General features: G+C 42.6%; 1 protein-coding gene across 3 annotated transcripts in view; it reads left to right on the top strand.

Annotated features, from left to right (window-relative positions):
• Window positions 1–23,142, top strand: part of TAOK3 (TAO kinase 3) — a 177,846-nt gene extending 154,704 nt beyond the window's left edge. For all 3 annotated transcript variants that reach the window (XM_027043820.2, XM_027043822.2, XM_027043821.2), the window contains exons 17-21: window positions 5,023–5,226; window positions 12,774–13,013; window positions 14,472–14,684; window positions 20,611–20,793; window positions 21,859–23,142. In XM_027043820.2, coding sequence (XP_026899621.1) covers window positions 5,023–5,226; window positions 12,774–13,013; window positions 14,472–14,684; window positions 20,611–20,793; window positions 21,859–22,020 — 1,002 coding nt within the window. In that variant the 3' untranslated portion in view covers window positions 22,021–23,142. The remainder of the gene's footprint in view (window positions 1–5,022; window positions 5,227–12,773; window positions 13,014–14,471; window positions 14,685–20,610; window positions 20,794–21,858) is intronic.
• The last annotated feature ends 446 nt before the right edge of the window (window positions 23,143–23,588 follow it).

Here is a 23,588-nt window from a genome sequence, read left to right as displayed (position 1 = left end):
GGGGCAGAAAGACAGGGAGACACAGGATCCGAAGTAGGTTCCAGGCTGTGAGCTGTCAGCACAGAGCCTGATGTGGGGCTCGAGCCCACGAACCGTGAGATCATGACCTGACCCAAAGTTGGACCTTTAACAGACTGAGCCACCCAGGAGCCCCTGATTCTCAAACTTTTATCACCTAAAGGGATTATTAAAATGGATTGCTAACTCACCCCTAGATTTTCTGATTCAGTAGGTCTGGGTGGAATTTGAGATGTGCATTTCTAACAAATTCCCAAATGATGCTGATGCTGCTAATCCAGGCATCAGATTTTTTTTTTATGTTTATTTATTTATTTTTGAGAGAGAGAGAGAGAGAGAGAGAGAGAGAGAGTGAGCACAAGTGGGGGAGGGGCAGAGAGAGAGAAAGAGAGAGAGAGAGACAGAATCGAAAGCAGGCTCCAGGCTCTGAGCTGTCAGCACAGAGCCCGACATGGGGCTCTAACCCACAAACCTTGAGACCATGACCTGAATCGAAGACGAAGTCAGATGCTTAACTGACTGAACCAACCAGGCTCCCCCAGGCATCAGATTTTAAGAATCATTGATCTAACTCTAAACCATTCTTGCTGACTTCCAGTTTATTCTTCAGCCACTTCAGCCAGAGTGATCTTTTCAAACCATAAGTCTCATCATAGAACCTCATGATTGTAACAGTCCGTTGGCTTCCCGTTGCTCTTAGGATAGATCAAAACACTAGAAATCCTGAAGTGATCGGCTGCTAGCCTCCCCTCCAGTGTCGTCTCACACCGCTGTTCCCCCACCTGTTTTCTCTACCCCTGACTCTTCACTGCTCCTGCCACTATGGTCACCTTTTGGTTCTTCAGATGTATCAAGTTCCACTTTTCTCCAAGATCTTTGGAGAAGACTGTTTCTTCTACCAGATGTTCTCTCCACCCCCACCCTCGACCCCCAATCTTTCCCTCCACTGTTAATTCTTACTCCCCTCCTTGTAAGACTTAGGATTGTTTATTAATACCTTAACTTAAACATCATTTCCCCAGGGAAGCGTTTCCTGACTGCCTCAACCGAGACAGGTGCCTCTGATTTCATAACACTAGTTTTCAGTTATCCTTTTTTTTTTTTTTTTTTGCCTATGATTGTATCCCTGTATCTGGTACATGTGAATCTCTGATAAATGAATGATTGATTCCTGAAAGTTTGGTTGTGGACCATTAGTGGACATGGAGAGTCCTCCTGGGGAACTGCAATGTGACCTGAAAGCTCACATTTCTTTAGTTCTCCCACCAGTGCTTATAGGTGAATTGCCTACAATTCCCTAGACTTTCCTTCTCGTAAGACTTAGGATTTCTGATTTGTAGACTACTGGTGTATTAAGGTTTAATAAAATTCAGTATGGGACATTCTTTCAGTTTGTAAAATAATTTATTTGAGCTCATAGTCTCCATTAACAATATGGGACTTAGCAAGGCTCCTCTCCAATTCTTTTTTAATTAGGAAGTGAAAGCAAGTGGGTGGGAGTGAGCCTCAGGATCTTTAGTCCTGCCCAGATGAGCCACTGGTGATTGTTGGGACTGAAAGAATTTTGTATTTAATCCCCAATGCCTAACTGGGAAAAATCTCTGACACTATAATGTCTAGAAAACCAGACTGGGGGTGCCTGGGTGGCTCAGTCAGTTAAGCGTCCAACTTCAGCTCAGGTCATGATCTTCCGGTTCATGGGTTTGAGCCCCGCATCAGGCTCTGTACTAACAGCATGGAGCCTGGAACCTGCTTCAGATTCTATGTGTGTCTCTCTCTCTGCCCTTACCCTGCTCATGGTCTGTCTGTCTGTCTGTCTCTCTCTCTCTCAACAATAAACATTAAAAAATTTAAAAAAAAAAAAAAAGAAAAGAAAAAGAAAAGAAAACCAGGCTGTAGGGAGAAATAGCCTAACTAAGAAGGTTCATATTCTGTCTATTTTCTCTGAGTTATTTCTTGAGCCTAATTATTACATCATGATGGAAAGATGTTACTGGATCACAGGATAACATTGACTTTTCCCTAAGAAATTTGAAATGTTCTCATTTGCAGTTACATTCTGATGTCTAACACTATGCATTTACTCACTTTCTGCGGCCACACTTTGTGACTGCAGCCACCATTTTGAACTTTTATAACACTAAGGTATTTGGAGATTGCATGAACTCAGCCTGTAGAAGATTCTCGCACAGAAACAGCATTTGAGAATCCTCACTCAGTCCTCAGGCATAGGCTATTTTTGGTATTCAGATTTATGAATGCAGGAAACCACAGGCCTAAACTTATAAGTCTTTCAACATGCTCATGAAGAAAAACAAGCCGAAACTCAGTTTGAGATAGCCTCAATAAGCCTTTCTGTGCAAGGCTAATCCCCCTTATGAAGTAAAGCTTAGTTCTATGTAAGGTGGCACGTATATTTAGATATTGATATATTAAAGGTATTGCCCATGGAGTGACAGAACAATCTCCATTATCCTCACTGTTTCATAGATGACAGGGGTGTGAGCGATACAGGATGACAGATGGTCCAGAAATAATTTATTCTTTTTTTTTGATAAACAATAACATTTTATAATAACAGTTTCTAGTATTTGTAAAATACTAGAAATTTGTAAACTTTTTATGTTGAGACAATTATAGATTCACATGCAGTTGCAAGAAACAATGCAGAGAGATCCAGTATACCGATTACCCAGTTTCCCCCACTGTAATATCTTGCTCAAGTGTAATGCAATATCACAAACAAGACATTGACATTGAGAGTCAAGACATAGAACATTTCTATCACCACAGGGATCCCTCATGTTGTATGTTAAAGCCACACTCACTTCCCTACAGAAAGAATTTATTCTTGATTTTAGAGTGAGGTTTGCTCGTTTTTGTTTTTTGTTTTTTTTGTTTTGTTTTTGTTTTTGAGAAAGAGAGAGAGAGTGCTCGAGTGAGCAAAAAAGCAAGCCCAAGCAAGGGAGGGGCACAGGGAGAGGGAGAGAATTCCAAGCTGGCTCCACACTCAGCACACAGACTGATGCAGGACTCAATCCCACAGTTGTGACATGATGACCTGAGCCAAACTCAAGAGTCATACGCCCAACCGACTGAGCCACGCAAGTGCCCCGGGAGTGCGTTTTCACGGTCACATTTGGATTTGGGTGTGCAATGTAGTGGTTAATGCCAAACCTAGTAGTGAAGTCATGGCATCAGGAGACGAGTCACCCAGCCTCGCTGATGTGATCCCAGTTTACTCCATGCTCCGTGCAGCCTGCTGTCTTGTTGATTCTGCTATTTCACTCAAGACTTCACTAGAACAGGAAAGTTGAAAATTGACTTACAAGGACTTCTTGTTTAAGGGCAAGCATACTGTAAATAGTGTTGATGTCCATATCACAAAACATCAGGTAAAATAGATATTAGCATTTGAAGGAGATTTTCACTGAGCAGTCAGCCAAATCTTATAGATCAAGCTGTCAGTATGAACAATATGAACAAAAAAGAGTGCACTGTGCTTTCTCTAAAAATGGTCTTCTTGCTTCCTCCATAGAGTAAAGTAACATCTTAAGGGTTCCAATTCCCCGCTTTCTTCTCTTTACCCTTATGGTCTAGAGTAGTTATGAATTTTGTCCTTTTGGAAATGGTTCATTTACCCACTCATACCAAGTAAAGCATACTTTTTTCCTGGGGCACCTGGGAGGCTCAGTCGGTTAAGCATCTGACTTTGGCTCAGATCATGATCTCACAGTTCGTGGGTTCAAGCCCTGCATTGGGCTCTGTGCTGACAGTGCAGAGCCTGCTTGGGGTTCTCTCTCTCTCTTTCTCTCTGCTCCTCCCCCGTGTATGTGTGCATTCGCTCTCTTTCTCTCAAAATAAACAAACAAACACACTTAACAAAAAAAGGAATGCTTTCTGAAATTCACACTAGAGACATTTGCAGAGTTACCTCCTGTCTGTGAAATCTGTCTGCTTCTCCCAGCCTTGTCTTCTTTACTCTTGCTCCACATGGCAGCAGGTTATCTTTTCAAGATGCATCTCATCCTGTCACTCCCACATGTATAAAATCCTTTTCTCCTGTTCTACAGATCAGTGTCCTTAACTTGGCCTATGAAGCCTCTGAGGGTCCTGCTTCATCTCATGTCACACTGCACCCACCACCCTGGGCCTTCTCTCCGCTCCTCAGTTGCACCATGTTTCAAATAACCCACCTCATTTAGCACATGCCATTTCCTCTGCCCATAGTTTTCTCCCTTCTCCTCTTTCATTGGTTAGCTCCTACAAGTTTTTCAAATTTCAGTTTAGTTGTTACCGAGATCCAATATATTCTTTAAAAAAAAAATCTTTTAATGTGTGTTCATTTTTTGAGAGACAGAGATGGAGACAGAGTGCAAGCAGAGAGAGAGGGAGACACAGAATCCCAAGCAGGCTCCAGGCTCCGAGCTGTCAGCACAGAGCCCGACGCGGGGCTCGAACTCACAGACTCTGAGATCGTGACCTGAACCGAAGTCTGGCGCTTAGCCGACTGAGCCACACAGGCGCCCCTCAAATAGGTTCTTTTAAATAAACATCCTGGTAGACCCAAGTCCTCCACCCGCACGGCAGCTGTGGCAGTAATTTTCGGTTCATTTCTCTGGTTCTTTGATTAATTACTGATTCCACATTGTGGCGCCCCACGGTGGTGGTTGTCGTGTTCTTTTGCTCACCGTTGCATCCTTGCGCCTTGCACAGTGCCTGTCACATGATGAGAACTCAGTAAGTGTACGTTGATTGAATGAGGGAGCTGGTTATTTCTGAGGCTGAGAAGCCAGAGACCTGGGAAGTAGCAGGCCTCCCTGGCACTTAATCAGTAAACACAAGTTGGGAGAGAAGGATTGCAGCACCAAGCATTCCTGTCCTTGTTCTCAGTTGCTCTCCCAGCAATTTCATCTACCATATTGTAAGAAACTATCAGTTCCTTTGCTCGATGAGACCAGCAAGTTTTCTGTTTTGTTTTGTTTTGTTCCTCTTTTTGTGAAGGAGATGAATGAGGACCATAGCACACCCAAGAAAGAAAAGCAAGAGCGGATATCCAAGCATAAAGAGAACTTGCAGCACACGCAGGCTGAAGAGGAAGCCCACCTTCTCACCCAGCAGAGACTGTACTACGACAAAAACTGTCGTTTCTTCAAGCGGAAAATAATGATCAAGCGGCACGAGGTGGAGCAGCAGAACATTCGGGAGGTATTTATTACATTCATAACCGCCATCCCTGACTTATGAGACAGTGAGCTTTGTGAGGATCATCCCTGTCTGTTTGTCCGGCCTTATATCCTTCACGTTTATAGTCTTTTTTTTTTTTTTTTTTTAATGTTTACTTATTTTTGAGAGACAGAAAAACAGAGTGCAAGCTGGGGAGGGGCGGAGAGAGAGAGGGAGACGCGGAACCCGAAGCAGGTTCCAGGCTCCGAGCTGTCAGCACAAAGCCTGACATGGGGCTCGAACCCGCAAACTGCGAGATCATGACCGGAGCCGAAGTCGGACGCTCAACCGACTGAGCCACCCAGGCATCCCGTGTTTATAGTCTTTATTGCCGTGCCTGACCCAAAGCAGGTATGCAGAAGTAGTCAGGGAATGAATTCACCACTGAGTAGAAGAAGAAAGCCCATTTACAGAACAAGGAGTCAACATTTTCCAAATAAATGTCACAGTTTTATCGAACACCTATTATAAGCTATAGTATGCGGTAGAGAATCAAAAGAAGTAAAATAAGAGAATTTCTGCTTTCAGCCTGCGTGTCAAACAGTTGTGTTTTTGTGGCTCCACATGAAACACAAAGTGACGGTATGATGCTCTACAGTTAAGTCATTCAGGCATCCGGTGCCATCTTAGTGCCTGGCGTTGTGCTGGTGATGCCAGGACTGCGGAGTTGTTGTGTATACATCCCACCTTCCAGCAGCCTAAGTCTGAGGAGAAACAGACATGTAACAGGCTGGTTCCAACGTAACAGGTCAGGTACAACAGTGGACCTATAAATGAAGTGTCCTGGGAATACCGTCATGAAAGGGCTGAGAGGGCTCAGGGCCTGATGAGAAGCTGAGTGTTTGGGGTGTACGAAGTGGAATGTCAGAACAAGGGGAGACAGAAGCAGAATGCAGAGGGCCTTCCTTGTTAAGACATGTTATTTCCATTTTAGCCTGAAGGCAGTTGCATCACCATCCTAGGTGTTTCAGCAGGGGAGTGAAGAGAGTTTTCTTTGAAAGACCTAGTGCACCAGTGTGAGGCTAGGCTACAGCAGGAAGAAGCCAAGTACAGTGAGGTCAGCCAGGACGTTCTTTCTCTAGGTCCACCTGGAAGAGGCAGTGGGGGGAGAGTGGATCTGAGTGACATTTCTGAAGCAGAACTGACAGTAATTCCAACCGAACGGCATAAGAATTTCAGGAGAGAGAGGGGTCAAAAATGGCTTCAAAGTTTCTAATTTGGGAAACTGGATGAATAAGACATTATTCACTGAGATGAGCACAGAATGTGACTCAGTCACAGATACAAAGTTCAGTAAGAAATCGTTGTGACCTGGAGTAATCAGGGAAACCCTCACAAATGAGCTAGCATGGTAAAAATATCAAAGTCTGCGAAAAACCCAGTGTTCGTCTGCGCGAGGGAAAGAAGCACCAAAAGCACGTTTATGGAATGAGCATCGGTACATTCTGAGCTCCTTGGAGGGCAGCATTCAACTGGGAGGGAAAAAGGATGGAGCAAACTAAAATTTATCAAATACATGCAGTGAGCCAGGCACTGGCTGGAAGAGAGACAAACCGCTGCACGTTTTTGAGCCAGGCAGTGAGTGATATGCTAATACTGTGAGTTAGAGAGATTAGCCCAGTTTGGTTGGTGGCAGTTCACAGATTGATTCTAGCACGCATTCTCAGTGGGGGGTGGGGGGGTGGGGGGGTGGAACTGCCCCCGGGGGAGTAAGCATAGGCTCTTGTGGGAGAGGGGTCTCAGATACTACAATGGCCACAGTACATAAAGGGATATACAGTGTATCAGGTAGTATTCATTCACCTTTTAGGGGAGGGGAAAATCTAGAAAGCTCCTGGTGATGAAAACATAAAAATGATGATAATGGAAAAAGAAAAAAAAAAAAAAGAAGAAGGTTGCGAAACATTGGGTTAGGGGGAAGACACTAGAAGCAAAGTGATCAGGTGGTAGGAAATGGGGTATGGACAAAGATGGTGGTGGCACCTGTCAAACAGGCGGATTTGAAACGTATTTTGAATATAAAATAAGCAGGATTTGGCACACTGTAGGATATGAGAGGAAAGAGGAGGGTAGAATCAAAGTTATTTCTAGGGTTCAAGGCTTAGTTACATGTAAATTTGGTCAGAGACAGAGAAGCCTAGAGAGAGGTGTCAGTAAGAAACTGATTCATTCCATATTAGACATGTTGCCATATTTGTTAGAAGGCAAAAAAGCCCAAGTGAGAAAGCCCAATAGCCATTTGGAAATAAGATGTTTGGGATTCTTTTCATCTGGCAGTTATTTCTCTTCTGATAGCACATATTTGGAAGAAGTGTGAAGCCAAGGGAACAGTCGGTGCCAATAAAAGCTGTAGAAGACAATTATTCCTCAAAAGTTATAGAAACTATTATTTGTGACTTCACTAGAATCAGGTTCTAATCAACTGAGTGAAGAATAACTCTTATAAGGGTACTTTTTTAAGAGTCTAAGTTTTTATGTACAAAAGTAATGCAAGAACATTAAAACAAAAGACACAGAAAAATACATAGTTGAGTAGTGAAAGTTCTTGATAATCCCACGCCGCTCAGTCTCTACCCTGACTACCATTAATTTGGCATCTGTATTTCCAGATTTCTTTTTCCTTGTATGTATGTACTCATACATTCAGCTTATATAAAACTTTAACTTTACAAAAATAAGGTTACATTAGTATCAGTGGGTTTATTTGATTTGCAAGCCATAAAAACAAATTCTGGCTGCATGAGCGTGGAAAGGAATTTGTTGGAAGGATATGCGGTACATAACAGCGATGAAGAACCAAGCTGGAAAAGATGAAGAATCAAGCTGGAAAAGCAAATTCTGTGACCTAGAGAGCAAGAGCCTAATGGACATTCCTCAGAGCACTGCCATTTGGTTGTATTTCCTCCCACCATATTTAATCTTTGTATCATTTCAGCTTCAGATTCAAATTCCTAGGAGGGCTACTCTCTGATTACAGATAGGGTGGAGGAGTTTCTCAAGCAAAAAAGAGGAGCCTGTTAACAAGAGAAGGGAAATGGATACTGAACCTACAAAAATGTCTAGCATACTCTTTTGTAACTCTTCTCTTTCTTTTTCTCATTTACTCTCTAGGACATACAGCCCTATGTGGTTCTTTTTAACCATTAATAGTAAACTTGGGGGTATGGCTATAAAATTATTTATTTAATGACATACTTCTCAGTGGATATTTTGTTGACGTTTTATAATATTACTAACAGTGCCACAGGGAGCCTCTTTGTACACAGATCTTTTTACATGTATGCAAATATTTTGTAGGATATATCCTCAGAAGTGGAGTCTCTGGGTCACAGTGTATGTATGTAAATTTTTAATAGATATTGCCAAACTGCCCTCTATGGGTTTTACTCCCACCAAAAAGAGCACTTGTCTATTTATTTGCCAAAACTGAGTATGAGCAATCCTTTTAATTAATGGAAACGTTTAAAAGGACCACCATAGACTGGGTTGAGCCTCTTCCTCTATCATCACAGACACTCGCTATTTTCTAACCAGTTATGAAACCAAGAACTGAAACTAAGAAAGCGTTAAATGTCATAGACTAACAACATCTCCATCAAAAGTCTGAACTCTAGTTCTTACTCAGCCTCATCGGGCACGAGGACAAAATGTTTTACTTGAGCGAGATCAACTCGCTTTAAAGAAGTCAGTCGCACTTGGATCGTGGCTGGGAAGGTTTTATTATGGGACACGGCCTGGATTCACAGCTTACACAGGACGTAAGGTCTTATATAGTATGGTGATGTGTTCAGGGGCCGTGGTGTATGAAAAGTACATGTGTTTTGACACTAAGCTCTCTCTCAGCTTGGGGAGATGCACACAGCGTGTGATGTGAGCCAAGGGAAAGGGGGCCCTTGTGTCTCTCAGCTTAAACCGCCTCCAGGGCATATAGGCGTGGAGTGCGTTGGTGGGCAAAATCACTTGTACATTAAATCTGCTTTTGTTTTTGTTCAGCTCACTTTATTTAATTGGTATGAGCTAAAGGTGTGCACACAGGCGCACAGTACGTTGTGTCATTTGTACAGATGAAACAACCACTGCATCGTGTCTAGCCAGAACAGAGGGATTCTTCAGAATATTGTGTCACAGGCTGAAAGACAGCGTAACGCAGGAAAACGTAAACCATTCTCTGGGACATCTTTTAATGGGAACTGTTGAAAATCCCCAAACCTGAGCTTTAGCCTTAGTTCTGCTTTATGGAAATTGAATGATCTTATGTTAGTCTCTCAATTCCCAAATGTTTTACTGTCATATGTAAAAGGGGTAAGTCCTTGCAATCTTAACACCTCATAGGGTTGCAGTGGCATGGAATGAGATGCAAGAAATCACCTTTAAAAACTGAAAGCACATTACACGTTTTTACGTAGGCACAGCAATAGGCTCATAAAAAGTCAAAATAATAATAATAATAATAATGGCAGCTTATCAACTTATGTCTCAGCAACCCAGATGTATGAATTAAAGGTAAAGGGAATAACTTAAAATTGTTGACAGGAAAACCATTTCATTATCGTGTTTCTCTCACTTTTTAAATCATTTATAAACACTAGATTTGAGATATTATATGCAAATTTTCACTTCTGAATACAGAAAAATAATAATGATACGTTAATATGTTCCAAAGCATGTTCTTATGATCTTTCATTTCTTCATAAAGAATCACAGTTCATGGTGTAGGTACTGTTATCCTCACTTTACACCTGAGGAAACTAAAACATATATTAAAAGACGTGCCCAACATCATACATAATGACTGACTCACACACCCTGAATATTTTTCTGTCGATTCTCAAACTTTACAATACATCAGAATTAGCTGGGTGGCATGTTATTAAAACCAGTTACCTGTAGCCCTGGCATTTCGGATGCAGATATCCTGTGGCTAGCATCCTGAAACATCCCGTTAGACATAAAGGAAACCGTTTGATTTCTTCTGAAAGTGTTGTTTGCTTTGTCTTGTATTTTGTCCCCCCCCATATGTTTTGGGGTTCTGGGCAGCCCAGACTCAGTTTGGACTTCTCAGTGTAGGAAAACATGTAATGAAATAAATGTCCAGTATTGGGAGACCTGGTACTCAAAGGTTAAAAATGAAATAGTAATCTAGGAACAGGACCTCTACCAATTGAAAGGGCTTTCCTTGGCTTTTCTCTTGGTCACTGGCCTAGAATAGCTTTAGTCTCTGAGGCCTCGCCATCCTTTGGTGCCACCTAGGGGCCAGTTATTGATTTTTAAAAGAAGACCGTTTGATGGTCCAGGAAGAGGAAAAATAAAACAAGGGAAAGCAAAATGCAGGAGGGAATGGGGAGCGATGCTCTAGGAGATTATCTTTTTCCCTTAAAAGAAATACAAATTGCATTTATACTTTAGATATTTCCCCACTAGCAAACATGCTCCCTGAGGGGATGTACTTGTTCATGGCTCTATCCCTAGTGCCTACAGCAGTGCCTGACACATAGGACGTGTGCAACAAATATTTGCTGAATAAACAAATGAATGATTAGTGACTTTGCTCCAGTAATAGATGCTGTGCTGTTTAAAGGACTTCTCTTCAAATGCATACAAGGCCCAAGTATGCAAGATATTCTCACCAACACCAATATACAAATGATATTGTGTGAAAATAAATGACTTGCATTTTCTCCCATAGTGGATGCCATCAGAGAAGAGAGGCACTCTTGTTCTAACTGAAAGTCCAACTCACAAGCCTTCTTCTTTCCTTGACCTTCTTAACTAATAGTAATACCAACCTCTGCAGAAATCTTACAGCATAAAGTTTGCCTCTTTTATAGCACTTACCACTTTCAACATTGTTCTTTCTCTTTTTTTTTAATTTATACATAAAACCTACTTCCTTGTGTTAATTAAGGTTCTTTTGTCTGTATGTTAGTAAAATTTATTTGAGCTCGTTTAAGCCAAAACCAGGGAATTCATTACAGAAATATAGAAATATTTTGTAAAACCCAATAGCAATAATACAGCTGGTGTACAGGACAGCTTACCAGTTAGGAATATGGGCATCATTATATTCCCTGCATGTCTGTCTTCTCTTTCATTCTTTATGTTCTGAAGTCCAGCCTTCTCTAACCCTCAGCCCACATAGCAGTGGGTGGCTACCACATATGTAGTTTTTATATGCCCCTCGGTTCCAGCCACACTTAGAGGTTAACTGTCTCTGCATCCCAATTCCAAATTCCCAGGAGAGAAAACGGATTGATTCACTTGGCTGTGAGTTGAGCATATAGCACTTCAACAACTGTGTAGTACAGTTCCCTACTAGAGTGTTAGCAAGTTGAGGACAGAATCATGGCTTAGTAAACATTTTTAAGTACCCAGAGCACAGGGTTCAGATCTTGGATATGGTGCCATTTAGGAAATATTCTTGAACTGGTGAGTGACAAGATATCACCCGACTGCCTCTCTCTCTTTTTTTTTTTTTCTAGTTTTCTTTCTTTCCCCCCTTAAAGACAGAAAAACAAACGTACAAGGCAGGACAAAAAGTAAAAGAAAAGGAAGACAAACAGACATGAGTAGAACTGGAAAGAACAGAATGATTTGATCCAGAAATCATTAAACAGACTAATGGAAAAAATGGAAGACGAGAGATCTCATCTGTTTTTTCCCAGCCTGCCCTTACTCTGAGATCTTTTTTTTTTTTTTTAATGTTTACTTATTTTTGAGAGACAGAGGCAGAGCATGAGCAAGGAAGGGGCAGAGAGAGAGGGAGACACAGAATTCAAAGCAGGCTCCACACTCAGCACAGAGCCCAACGTGGGACTCGAACTCACTAGCCGTGAGATCATGACCTGAGTCGAAGTTGGATGTTTAACTACCTGAGTCACCCAGGTGCCCCTACTCTGAGATTTTAAAAAACAGATCATTGGCCTACTTCTAATACATGCAAAAACGAGGTTGTTTTTTTTTCCAAGAAAACTAAGAATATTGCATACATTGCCAGTTTAAGTCTGTGATTTTCAAGTCTGACTACACGTTAGATTCACCTAGAGAACTCTTAAATATAGTGATGTCAGGGTCCCACCCCAGACAGTTATCAGGACTTCAGGTTGTAGGATTGAGGCATCTTAAGCTTGCAAAAGTTCTTCACATGATTTTAATGGGCAGCCCATATTGAGAACCAGTGGCGTAACTGAAGAAAAATGTACTTAGATCTCTCCAGGAGACCTCACCTGAGGAAGGTTCATGGCAGCTCTAGGAGATAAGAAGGGGTCAGGTGGAATTAATCCCACTTTACAGCTGGTGTAGTTGTGATGGCTGTGAAGTTGCCCATCTTGTAAAGTGATGGACCCACAAACAGAACCTAAACCTCCAGGGACAGTTAATCTAATCTCACTGAGTTGTGCTGCAGAGCGCTAATGGGCTTAATTAAGAGACCGTTAGTAGTGCCATTCCTCGCCATCTCTCACTTAGTGGTGCATTCCTTCTAATTCACCTCCAGTCACCTCTCGCCATGTATCTTTTGCTCCTGAATGCAGGAACTAAATAAAAAGAGGACCCAGAAGGAGATGGAACATGCCATGCTAATCCGACATGACGAGTCTACGCGAGAGCTGGAGTACAGGCAGCTGCACACGTTACAGAAGCTACGCATGGACCTGATCCGTCTACAGCACCAGACTGAACTGGAAAACCAGCTGGAGTACAATAAGAGGCGAGAAAGGGAACTGCACAGAAAGCATGTCATGGAACTTCGGCAACAGCCAAAAAACTTAAAGGTAAGAGGAAACGGAAGTGGTTCCCTATTTGTGCTCCAGGATACAGTTGTGCTGGATTACGTAGTCCCTGCGCCTGGAGGACTGTCAGATGTGCCTGGGCAACTCCTCAAAATTACGAATTTCTGGGCCCCACACCCACGGAATCAGAATCTCCAGAAGTGAAGCACAGAGGCCGTATATAACACGCCTGAGGAGATGCTGCTTTGGAAACCATTGTACTGGATGATCTCTCCATTTTTCTTTGTATAATGGCCTGCAGTTTCTCTGACCCCTTCATGTCCTGCCCTCTTTAAAATGGTAAATTGCGGACAAACAGCAGCCCGTGGTTCTAATCCCAGGAGATGAGGAAGTTACCTAGCAGGTGTATGGCAGAGAGATTTCATCTGTCATGCTGGATTATTCGTAGTAGCTACATTGAGTGCTTCTATATTGAGAAAGACTAAAGCTACATCCAAGCTTGGTAGGAAAGAGTATGATTGAGTAGTGACATCTGCATGGGAGTGAAGAGTGAATCTACATGTGCCAGACCCTGCACTAGAGATTTGGAATTCCTTTGGGCCTCGCTGCCTGCAGATAATTTTAGCTGACTGCTGATTCACAGGCCCTGTGGACTAAGCCATTGCTGTATGTCAAGGGGGTCGCTGTCAGTGTTGACAGAGATACAAGGCCAGCCTCACAGTGGCCATGCTCCTGCCTAATCTGCCAAATCCTAACCTAATTAGTGATCTCTGTCATCACAACTCCAAGTGTTTGTGATATGCACATGTGACCATGAGGCAACCTGATGAACACCTTCGGGACTCAAGTAACATGGCCTACCTCCTCCTTGCCAAAATGCATATTTGATATTGCCACGTGAAAGTCTAACTTCTTCATGGGGGAAGAAATCTAAAATCACTTTTCCCTTTACACTTAGGCTGAAATCCAGTGGCATTGGATTATGATGTGAGGTATTATCCAGATGTTCTTTGTTGATTTGTCAAGGAAATGCAGAGCAGTGACAGCCAGCTTGTACATTGCCACCCCCTTTCTCACCTGGAAATGCGTTGGGTTGGGTGGGGGGAGATGACCAAAAATCATAGGGGGAGAAAACAACAAACAATAGAAGACACCGAAGATTTTGACTTGGAAGCCATTAAAATAATGAGCAGGCTTTCAACAAACTAAGCTTTGTAGTTTAGTTCAGTAGTTCTACAATCTGCTTAGAGTTGTGATCTCCTTGTAGTGGTTCATTTTTTTAAATCCGTCTGTAAATTCAAAATTACTTCTATGTATTTAATATAAGACCGAAAGTACTGGTAGTTAACTCTTATCTGTGTCATACGTATTATTTTCATCATTACTGACTAGCAATGTGGGTCCCTGCACCAAAAGACAACGGGTCCCAGCACCTGTATTGTATTGTTACAATGGAAGTTTTCTGTATTTACTAATGTATTTGCGTTTTTGTCTGCACAGGCCATGGAAATGCAAATCAAAAAACAGTTTCAGGACACTTGCAAAGTACAGACCAAACAGTATAAAGCACTCAAGAATCACCAGTTGGAAGTTACTCCAAAGAATGAGCACAAAACAATCTTAAAGACACTGAAAGATGAGCAGACACGAAAACTTGCCATTTTGGCAGAGCAGTATGAACAGAGTATAAATGAAATGATGGCTTCTCAAGCGGTAAGTGGTTAGGTTTGGTGCCACACCTTCAAGAGCTTTGGGAATCGAGAAAATTCAAGATCCAGCCTTTTGTTCCCAAGATGATTCTTGCACAAATTTAGGATATTGGCGTTTTTTCTGCCCAAAGAACCGAGGAAGTGACGACGCTGAATAAAGCCAAGCCAATGTGGATACTTGCTGGAGTGTGTCTTGTAAGACAGAGCTCAAGGAATAACATGCTAAATCAGACCCGTGGCACACAGGGACTTTGAGGGCAAGATGGGATAGATACTGCACATAATATCATTTTTTCACTCATCAAAGATTGTGCAACTATTGTCACACACGAATGAGTAAGACACACTCACACAGACACATTCATTCAATACACTTTTACTAAGCATCTGTGTTCAGCACTCTGCTGGGCTCAGAGAGAGTCATAAGCTAGAGAAACAACAGTTGGTTCTTGTCTTCACACTATTTGTTAGTCAAAAAGTCAGATAATTAAGCGATAATAAAAAAGCATAATAAGTGCTTTGCAGTGGGAGGTATGGGGAGCTATGGGAGGATGAGTAAGAACAGCTAATCTGGTCTAGGGAAACCTTCCCAGCAAGAGCCAAGGAGCTTGAAGGAAAGTACTGAAGGAAACAGGCACCATGGAAAGGGGCCTACGTGGGCAAAGACCCAAAAGATGGAAAGTGTGCATTTGGGGACTGAAAGAACTTCGGTTTGAATACAAAGTTCAAGGAGGATGGTGGGAGCCCAAACTGGAGAGGTCATAAAGGTCTTGGTAACCCAAGGATGGGAGCTTGCCTGTGATTCAGTGAAGTTTTCCCAATGAGATGAGTCTTAAAGAGTAATCATTTGTCAAACAGGCGGAAAAGGAAAAAGTTATTCCCAGCAGAGGAAACAGTAAATGCAAAGATGCAAAGCCTCAAAGAGAACAGCACGTTTGAAGAACAATGAGTCGTTGTTATGGCAGGAGTATAAAGGGAAGCAGGTGAATAGTTGGGGATCAGACCCTCAAAAGTAAGGAGTTCAGACATCATTCTATTAACAGTGGAGAGCTGCTGAAGGCTATTTTAAGAAGGAAAGTGACAGGATCAGATTTATGGTCTAGAAACATACTGGCAATAATGTGGCAACTGTAGGTATAAAGAGACGGTTAGGAAACCATTATAACCCAGGAACAAAACTATTGAAAGCCTGAACTGAGAATATGCTCCTGGAGATGGTGAGGAGGCAGAAGGATTTGAGAAACATTTAGAAGTTAGAATAGATGGAGCTCAGTGACTAATTTGGGAGGTAGGTTTAATAACAGTGGAATGGGTCATGATTTTAGCAAGATAGAAAAATAGAAGGAAGGGTGAGTTTGGATGCTGGGCAGATAATTGACCAAGTTGTGGACGTGTTATCTGAGCTAGATGGGTATCCAGGTAGAGAGGTACAGAGATAGAAATCTATAGTTCAAGAGAGTGTTAGTAGGCAAAACAAATAACTAGGCATCCGTGTTATGTTAGACGGGGAAGTTGCAGCTGTTGGGAATACCCTGTCCTTCTAGCGACAGGAGATTTTTATTAGGAAGAGGACCAAGGGAAGAGTTGTGGACACCACCATTTGAGAGCAGAGTAGAAGCAGACCAAAGAAGGTGAACTGTCATTGTGGGAGGGGAACTGGAGAGAGCATGTCATAGACACCAGAACAGAAGCTTCTAGCTGATCATTACAAATGTGGCAGAGAGACCAGCCAGACCTAGCAGTGGATTTGTCCAGTGAGTGTCACAGACAATCAGTGGAGGGGTGGGAGTGAAAGACATTGTCGTGCGTTGAAGAACGTGATTATAAAGTGAGATAGAAACTTTATAACGAATGAGATTACTTTTCCCAGCTGCTCATCAGTGAAGGACAGGAGAAAGAACTGTAGCTAGAGGAAGAGACAGTTGAAAGAGGACTTCTGTTATTTGGGAAAGGCTTAAACGTGAGGTTGAGGGTAAGAATGTATTCATTCATTCATCCGTCCATCCGTCCATCCGTCCAGTAAGTGTTTATTGAGTGCCCTACCGTGCCCTAGGCATCCTGGGGTACTGCAGTAAGACAGTCATCAATCATGTCTTCTTGGAATTTATGGAGGAGTGAGGAAGCAGGTCGAAAGAGTCCTCTCTGTGTAACGGCAGAGTAAGTGCAATGTGCCAACAATGTAATCAGGAGCATAGGCTCGTCTGGAGAGTCAGAAAAGGCCTCACAGATACAATGAGTATTTAAACTGAGGTGTAGGGAGCACATCTAGGCAAAAGGAACTGTATTTGTAAAGATAGGAGCTTCTGAAGAGCTCAGAGTCCATTATGTTTGGAATATAGAGAACGAGTCAAAGACCAAATGAGAGTAAGACTGGAGGGGTAAATAGGGGCCAGATCACACAGGGGCCTGTAAGTTTTCTTAAGGATTTTGTTCTTTATCCTAAAAGCAATGGGAGGCCATAGAATAGCATTAAGTGGTGGGGGGAGGGAAGGGAGACTGCCATCAGATTTGCATTTTTAAACAATCAGTCCAGTGACAGGCAGAGAATGGCCTGGAAGATGGTCAGATGGATCTCAGGGGATGGTGTATATATAGTTGCTGCTTTTACCTGGGCAGGAGCAAGTGGTGGCTAGACCGGAAGGGGGGATGGGATGGAGAAAGTGATGAAATTTGAGAGAGAAGCAGGAGGTGGAAGTGAAAGCATTTAGTAACAGAGTGGACACAGAGAATGAAGTAGATTAAGGATGACTCCCAGTCTCTAGTTTGAACAAAACAGTAGATGGTGGTGCCACTTATCTCTGTGGTAAAGAGGGAAGTTGAGCAGCTTGGGGAAGAGGGAAGGGAATGATCATTAGCTAATATTAGTCATGCTGAGCTTGAGGGCCTGGGCACCATCCAGGTGAAGATGTCTCTAGCAGACCAGATAAGCTAGTCTGGGCCTCAGGAGAGAAGTCTGAAATAGAGGTGTAGAGGTGGGAGTCATCCGCATATAGATGGTAATAGCAGCCTTGGGAATAGACGAGATTCCTTAGGAAGAGAGGTTAGAGGAAGACGTGAGCCCATGTATAATGGCTGGAAGGGAGGGAGTAGCTGGAAAGGAGAGGAGGGAGGGAAAAACCAAGAAGCTGTGGTATCTCAGAAGACAAGAGAGAGATTTCCAGAAGGAAAAGGCAATCCATGGTATTAAATGCTGCTGGGAATCAGGTAAGATAAAGACCCCTTGCCATAGAAGTAAGGAGCAGGATGAGAAAGTACAGGGAGAGGTTCAGGGGGAGGGGAGGGGAGAGAGAATCGCTAGGGACATAAAGGCCGGTAGGATTTTCGTCTTGTTCATCTTTGTGTTATTAGCATCTGCAACAATTCCTGGTTGGCATACACCAAGTGCTTGATGAATGATTGTTATCGAAGATGGACAGAATGGGCTCCAAGAATATAGGGTCACGGTTGCCCTTGAATAAAAGGAAGGAAATGCCCTTTCTTCTGAGGCAGGGAGGAGATACAAGGAGGCATGATAAATGCTGCTATCCTTTACTGACTCCTTACCATGTGCCAGCCACTATTTTGGATATTTTTAAGTGTTATTTCATTGTTGTGAAACCCCTTTCACTTTTGAAGTAGTTACTGTTTCAACCCCAATTTACCCGCAAGGAAACTGAGGTTTATTGAAGTAAAGCCACTTGCTTAGGGCAAGAGTTGGCAAACTGTTTCTGTAGAGGGGCAGGTAATAAATATTTTAGTCTTTGTGAACCACAGGGTCGCTGTCACAACTACTCAACTCTGCTCTTGTAGTGCAAAAGCAGTCCTGGATGGTACATAAATGAATGAGCATGTCTGTGTTCCAATAAACCTTATTGACAAAAATAGGCAGCAAGTCAGATTTGGCCCTTGGGCTATAATGTGCCAGCTCCTGGCTTTGGGGCTCACACAGTGGTAGTTAGCTGAGTAGTGATGAAGCTGGGATTTGACCCCATTTCGGGAGGAGTTCGTAAGCCTGGCCATATTACGTTATGAAGCTGCCATCACCTCCTTTCATTCACATTAATCCACTTCAGGAAACAGACATGGTATTTACCTGCAATTCATTAAAACATTTTAATGAGTTTGATATGTGCAACTTTGGGATGATGAACAGCAGAAACTGGAATATCCTCTCTGATTTCTAGGCTGGCACTTTTACAGAGCAGAGCTGGTACGGAATAACATAGTTACGGGCATTAATAATAGAACGCCAGAAAGAAGAGAAGATGGAGGCGTTCCAATGGTCTAAACTGCCCATAGGACGAACCTCTCACCCACTGGGCCAGGGCTCATAACAATTAACAGAAACAAGTAGAAAAGAACAGACTTTCATTCCCTTTATTGGTGAGGAAACTCCCATATTGAGAGGGAATTGATACATTTTATTGGGAGCCAGTAAACGCTTTGGCATTTATCTGTAAGGCTGCTCCTGCTGCAGACTGTCGTATCTTGTGTCTCTTCTCCCTTCATTTGGGAAAATAAGAAAAGAGGTTTCCTCTTCAGCGGATTTTAGTGAAAGCTGGGTAGGATTAATTACTAGAAAATACCATGGAGATATGATTGTTGTTTATTTTATGTTCATGTGATATACTTCTCTAAAGTACTAAAGAAGACACTGTGCAGATAACTTCCTAAAACTATTCTAACAACATACCAAAAGTTTCTTAAGATATTGAAATATATTGCTAATTGTCAAAAATTGCACCAATTAGGGAAGGGAGTGTAAAATGGAGAATAAGTGTCTTGGCGAAGTGGTCTGTGTAGAAACATGTGGATAAATTCAGTGTTGGCAGAACTACATAATTCAAGGATTCTAATCTCTTAACTTCCCAGCTAAACTGAGGGCCTGATAGATTTAGACAAAACCAAGCCTAAGACAGGAAGATCATCAATCTCAAAACATAGTCCCACTAATAGCCCCAAACCTTCAGTTATGCTCATTGAAAGGTTGGCATTTGTGCTGGCTGACTTGGCCCATTCCCCATACAGGATCAGTAGCGTGGTATAATAATACAAAGTTCAGGAGCTAGAGGGAGCAAGGGGCACTCTATTGGCCTACTTTATAATCTGGGCTTTGCCGTTTCAACCCCAAATGTGCTCCTTGAGATCATCATGGCTATCTTCTGTGGGGAAGAGATTTTGAACCTTGGCTATCTTCTGCGGGGAAGAGTTTTAGATTGGCTGGCCAGCAGGACAACTTGTATGGCCAGCAGTAGGGACCACCATCACTTGCTAGGATCATAAGTGTAACTGTGGGATAGGCCCCAAGTGTAATGGAGATTTGACTCCTTTTTTAGAGCTAAGGATATGTCAATGTATGGTGGTTTGAGAGTTAAAGATACGTAAGTATGAAAATGGTTAGTCAAAACCAAAATGATGATAACAGCTACTATTTACTAAGCGCTTGGTATGCATCTAGAACCATGCCTAGGATGTCGTGTGAATTCCTTCATTTAATGTTCATACCAATCTTAGACAGTAGGAACTATTACTGATATTTTCTTGAGAGGAACAAAACGGGACCCGGAGAGGTAACTTCTCAAGGTAACACACCCGAGCGAATCGTGGAGCTAGACCTCAAGCTCAGGAGTCTACATCCAAAACCCACCGGCTTCATCACTGGGGCACGTAGCCCTCCTGACTCCTGCTACTGTGGTTTTAGGAAAACCAGTTTTTCTTAAGAAAAGAATGTGTTTGTTTTCTTAAGAAAGAATGCTTTAGGAATGTGTTTGTAGAACTTTGTAGCCCATGGGGCAGAACGCACTATTTCTGATTTCTAACTCTGAATGTACCCGGGGCCTCTGGTGTTCTGAGGGGGTCTGTTCCACTCCACACAAGGAGGCATCTTCCGGCAGGCAGCAGGCACTGTGAGCCAGGGATGAATTACAGCGTGTGTCTTTTGTGCCCCACAGTTGCGGCTCGATGAGGCGCAAGAAGCTGAGTGCCAGGCCTTGAGGCTACAGCTACAGCAGGAGATGGAGCTGCTCAACGCCTACCAGAGCAAGATCAAGATGCAGACAGAGGCACAGCACGAGCGAGAGCTCCAGAAGCTGGAGCAGAGGGTGTCTCTGCGCAGGGCACATCTTGAGCAGAAGGTACGAAAGCACTACTCTGGGTCGCGCACAGCTGCGCGGAGGACGGGCCCTGGCCCAGGGAGCTGCCCTTCGCGGAGCCCGGCCCCTGCACCTAAACCGGGCGCTGTTCACTCATTATCTGCTGTTACACTCCTAGGACCCCTGAGAGGTAGGCCTGATCTCCATCCCACAGGCAGGATACTAAGGCTCCAAATGCTGAAGTTACCCGCCTAAGTCTGACCCCACAGCCTAAGTAAGCTCTTTCTATTACCCTGCTAGGAAACCCTGTGCCTTCACAGCCAGGAGAACAACATGGGTCACCCGGTAGTTGATAGGACACATGTGAAAGGCACAATGAGCGGATAGCATGGCTGCTGAATGGTACGAGGAAGCCAGATGCGGATTTGTTTTTTTATTTCCAGCTATTTCTAAACCAAAAGAAATCACCAGCAGGGCTCTTTAAAAGAAATTAAAAGGAAGAGAAGCTGATATTGCCCCGCATAATAAATGTTATCAGAAGTGAAATAGTCATTGCTGTAAATATTGCTGAGGAATAGGAAGTAGAAAAGATTTCATAAAGCATCTAAAAGCTGTTAAGCATTTATTTGCTTAACCAGTTATCTGTACCTTCTTCTGATACTTCCCTGAGACCAACGTAAGAGACTATTTTCACAGCTCCTGTTCTAGAACTAAATTGCTAATGACCCAGGGGGCATTTGGCTCTCTATGGGAAAGCAGCACAGTCTAATTGTGCTTGAGTGTCTTTTAGCTTCTCCTGAGCCATCTCCTGCTGAGACAGGACACTGACCCGGATCAGCCAAGCTGCTTGGTCTGCTAGAATGATAGCGCCGGCTCGCCCCAGGCGGGCCCCAAACATTGTTACTCTTATGAGCAGATTTTGAATATAATGGACTAGATACAAGACGTTTATCCCAGGATTCTCCCAGCCTTCCCCAGTCTAGTTTACGCTTAGTTCCTGGGTGTGCGTTCGTCACACGTGTGCATGTGTGTGGATGTGTGTGTTTGTGAGTGCCTGCAGGGAGACCCCTGCCACTAAGAGCGGCTCCTTGCTTGTGCTTTTTTCAGATTGAAGAAGAGCTGGCTGCCCTTCAGAAGGAACGCAGCGAGAGAATAAAGTACCTATTGGAAAGGCAAGAGCGAGAGATTGAAACTTTTGACATGGAGAGCCTCAGAATGGGATTTGGGAATTTGGTTACATTAGATTTTCCTAAGGAGGACTATAGATGAGATTAAATTTTTTTGCCATTTACAAAAAAAAAAGAAAAAAAAAGAAAAAAAAAGAAAACAGAAAAAAATTCAGACCCTGCAAAACCACATTCCCCATTTTAACGGGCGTTGCTCTCACTCTCTCTCTCTCTTACTCTTACTGACATCGTGTCGGACTAGTGCCTGTTTATTCTTACTCCATCAGGGGCCCCTTCCTCCCCCCGTGTCAACTTTCAGTGCTGGCCAAAACCTGGCCATCTCTTCTATTCATAGTACACGTCACAGTATTGATGTGATTCAAAATGTTTCAGTGAAAACTTTGGAGACAGTTCTAACAAAACAATAAACCAACAACAACAACAAAAAAGTGGGTATATATTGCTTTAAGCAATCACTCATTACCACCAATCTGTGAAAGTAAAGCAAAAAAATAAAAATAATAATAATAATAATAATAATAATAATAATAAATGCCAATGGGGAGAGAGACACAATATCCGCAGCCTTACACCTTAACTAGCTGCTGCATTATTTTATTTTATTTTATTTTTTTGGTATTTATTCATCAGGAATAAAAAAATACAAAGTTTTATTAAAGATTGAAAATTTGATACATTTTACAGAAACTAATTGTGATGTACATATCAGTGGTGACATATTATTACTTTTTTGGGGACGGGGGGGTGGGCGGGGTGAAGAGATCTTGTGATTTTTAAGAACCTGCTGGCAAGAGTTTAACTTGTCTTCAGCATATTCTGATTGTATCATAATCATTTTCTGCTGTTGCAGAGGATGTGAATACACTTAAGGAGCTCACAGAATCCCAGTAGCACAAATTGGGCTTTGGCAAATCGTGTATTTTGTGTATAGAAGGAATTTAAGGAGAGGTATTACTTATTTTCATATTGTATTTTAACTGTTTCTCTGATCAAATTTTTTTACTTCCTCCTCCTATTCCTCCCCACCTTCCTCCTTTTCCAATTCAGTATTTGGAGTTCAACACTGTCTCTCAATCAGATCATCTGGATCTTTTTCTTTATTTCCCTTCCCCTCCCTGAGTCCCATAACTTGGTCATAAATATTGCATTATTCACACTTTCAAACTGTGTATTTTCTTACAATAAAAAATGATGAAAAAAAAAAGGCTTTACTTCTTTTGCATGCACTTTAAAAAAAACAAAACAAAACATTTTTCAGGTTCCAAGGAAGAGCATGATAACTGTCAGAGCTTTTAATTATATTTGTAAATAAAAGTGTTCATCACATCGCCTTGCTGTGTTATTGTAGCAGGAAGTTTCCCTTCTAGGTTCACCAGTTTGTAATTCAGAGGGAGACCTGCCCTCCAGAAATCATTCTCCGTAGCCCTGGTTGCTTCTTGAAGAAGAGCCATCCAAGATTTTCAGGTAAAGCTGTATCTTCCAAGTTCTTCTACAGGGATGAAGATAATGTTGCACTGTTTGAAGTGGTCAATTGCTCCTTTTTGCCCTTTAGAAAAAGGCACGTGTGCATGCATGTGCGTGCGCGCACACACACACACGCGCACACACACACACCAATGTGCCAGTCATACTTAGGCACATACACTGCAG

This window comes from Acinonyx jubatus, chromosome D3 (genome assembly GCF_027475565.1).
Source record: "Acinonyx jubatus isolate Ajub_Pintada_27869175 chromosome D3, VMU_Ajub_asm_v1.0, whole genome shotgun sequence".
Taxonomy (NCBI): domain Eukaryota; kingdom Metazoa; phylum Chordata; class Mammalia; order Carnivora; family Felidae; genus Acinonyx; species Acinonyx jubatus.
This window is presented reverse-complemented; position numbering and strand designations above follow the sequence as displayed.